General features: G+C 46.2%; 1 protein-coding gene across 3 annotated transcripts in view; it reads left to right on the forward strand.

Annotated features, from left to right (window-relative positions):
- LOC126574073 (zinc finger protein on ecdysone puffs) overlaps positions 1 to 2,500 on the forward strand; it is a 9,714-nt gene that overhangs the window by 6,735 nt on the left and 479 nt on the right. For all 3 annotated transcript variants that reach the window (XM_050234019.1, XM_050234018.1, XM_050234020.1), the window contains exon 6: positions 1 to 2,500. This exon is cut by the window's left edge and continues 161 nt beyond it; it is cut by the window's right edge and continues 479 nt beyond it. In XM_050234019.1, the coding sequence (XP_050089976.1) occupies positions 1 to 114 (114 nt within the window). In that variant the 3' untranslated portion in view covers positions 115 to 2,500.

Raw genomic sequence — 2,500 nt, forward strand, 5'->3', positions numbered from 1 at the left:
TACGACGATGACGACGAGTCGCGCGAAAAGGATGACAAGGGTAACACCAAGGACGGCAACAAGAGGCGTGGTAATCGCAACACACGATCCGGTCGCTATGCGGGCCGGAACTAAAAGGGCGCAACAGCGAGTTCGCCGAGTTATAAGTGCAATAGTTGTTAGTGAATATTTCAGAAACCTCTGCCGGAAGCCCGATCGAATGGTAGTGGGAATGGGATCTGAACAACACGTGCCCCCCTTTGTGTTCCCTTCAAACATTCACACTAACTAAGTGTCACACTAACAGGAAACACACGTATTAGCGAAAGGGAGAAAGGGAGCGGTTATGGTATTATGGTTATATTGGAATGCGATAGTTGGACTAAGATGCAAATGGTGCAGCGTGTTTAAAGAGGGAATGTTAGAAGACATGATGATCGCCCGCACGTTCGGTTTTTCAACCTCTTATGTCACCATGTCAACCCGTGTTTAATGGGAGCCCTATTCGAAATAGCATTAATCAGCAGCAGCAGCATCAACTGGCTTTACATGTTAGCAGCAGAACTAAAACATTTGTACGGCGGTTGCGCATTTCATGGAAGGCACTTCACCACAACGAGAGAGCGCACGAGAATTGACCGCTCTCACCGCTTTCTAGGATTTATAGTAGGCAGTCCATATTTCCATGGCAACAAAAACGAGTGTGCATCCCTGTACCGGATCCGGTTGAATTCGAATGGCAGAGTGGGGCTCGTGCATTCCCCCCCTTCACCCCCGGTTGGGTGCACATTACCCAGAAAAACGAGAAAAGTGACCATCCATTTGGTCAATCAGTGTTTATTACTCCCCGTCACCCTATAGGCAGCCAAACACCTTTAGAAATGAATGCTTTCGAAGCCGTTAAGAAATGTAGCGATCGCGCGATTTAGCGAACCAGTAATGGACAGTGGACAGATATAGAGTTTGCGGTATTCGTGCGTTTAATACTCATGTGTAGGAAACAGTAATTGTGATTGTGTCGTTTTCTGGAGGTAACTGTACAGTTACTTCTCCTAGTCGTTGCAATGTAATTTGCGCGTGATACTAACCACACCACATACTACTCCCTCCCGAACACTCCCAGGAACACTTCGCAGCCATTGCTCTAATGTATTTGATATATTCTCTCACTCACAGTTTGTCCCTCTATTTCTCTAACTTTCTCGCTGGAACAGCAAAGAATACTAAGAAACAAGCCAACAAAGCAAGCCGGCAATTTGTACTGTAACCACACCGACCGGCGTAACGTAACAGTCCGGTCGCAAGTGTGCATACTAGATGTATCCCAAACGCTAGCTGTGAAGCCGGTAGTAGCGACAGTCACAAACCTATTCCGGTGTCCTTTAGTCGTGCGAGCCGCGGGCCAGCAGTCAGCGGGCTGGTCTCTACTAACTTTTGCAAAGCATTCACCACATTCATAGCATAACTAATCCTAAATGTATCCGTTTTCCGTTTCTCTCCAAACCACATCGCTGACGCACGGCGCAAACACGCATTGTAGCCTAAATATTGCATTATTATGTATCCCCTGTGCCACTCGGACTATAACGTTCGGGGCAGAGGATCGAAAATGGAATCCTCGAGAATGCGCCTCTAGACAAGTGGCTGAGCAAAGATTTTGTAATCATTCTAGCTAAAAAAAAGGGCATCACCATGTTAAAGGTGGAGCCACCAAGAGTTCATTACATGCATTCTGGCACAAGCTCTATTGAAAATCAAATAATTATGCTTCTAATTGTGTAGTCAAACAGCCAGTCAGCCATATGTAACACTCTTGTAGAGCGGAATGCGCGTGATCTCTGCTTGGTGAATCTCTGTGGTGTCGCTACCACTCTTCTCTCCATCTCTCTCTCTGCTATTCTATGTTTCTCGTCGATTCGTGTAGTGAAAAAAGTCTCCCTTTACTCTCATTTACACCGTAATGCACCGAATCGGTACAAAGTCAGTTCAGGTGGAAGCATGGCAGGTGTTACAACGCCCCTCCGCCCCGATCACCGATGCACGCAAATCATTTAACAGAAGAACACACCATAAAAACAAAACATAAACCACAACCAACAGCATTAAACGTATTAGACGATTGCAGACAGCTAACCGACAAACACTTTACTATGCAAATGAATGGTATTGCTATACATAACGGCGACCAGTGTTACACCAGCAGGCTCTCTCCAGTTCCGGTTCCGCTGCATAGCGAGCGATTCGTAGAAAGGAAACACCTTTCCGATGCAGAGCAACAGAAGTGCTTCTGATTAGGGCAAAAGGGTATTTGGTGTTAGCAGCGCTAGTTTGGTGAGTGTGGAGATTAGCATTCTCATCCAATGGCTTTGTTGCAGTGCATATGAGCAGAGAAAAGAAGGAGTTACAGAGAGGAAACGGCGAAACGGAAATGGTAAACTAGCGCGACAGGGTAAAGGAAAACGATAGCGGGGGGTAGCTTCTGAAATTCAGAAGCCACAAACAACGTTCGAAACTTGAAATC

The sequence above is a fragment of the Anopheles aquasalis genome, chromosome 3 (genome assembly GCF_943734665.1).
Source record: "Anopheles aquasalis chromosome 3, idAnoAquaMG_Q_19, whole genome shotgun sequence".
In the NCBI taxonomy this organism is placed as follows: Eukaryota; Metazoa; Arthropoda; class Insecta; order Diptera; family Culicidae; genus Anopheles; species Anopheles aquasalis.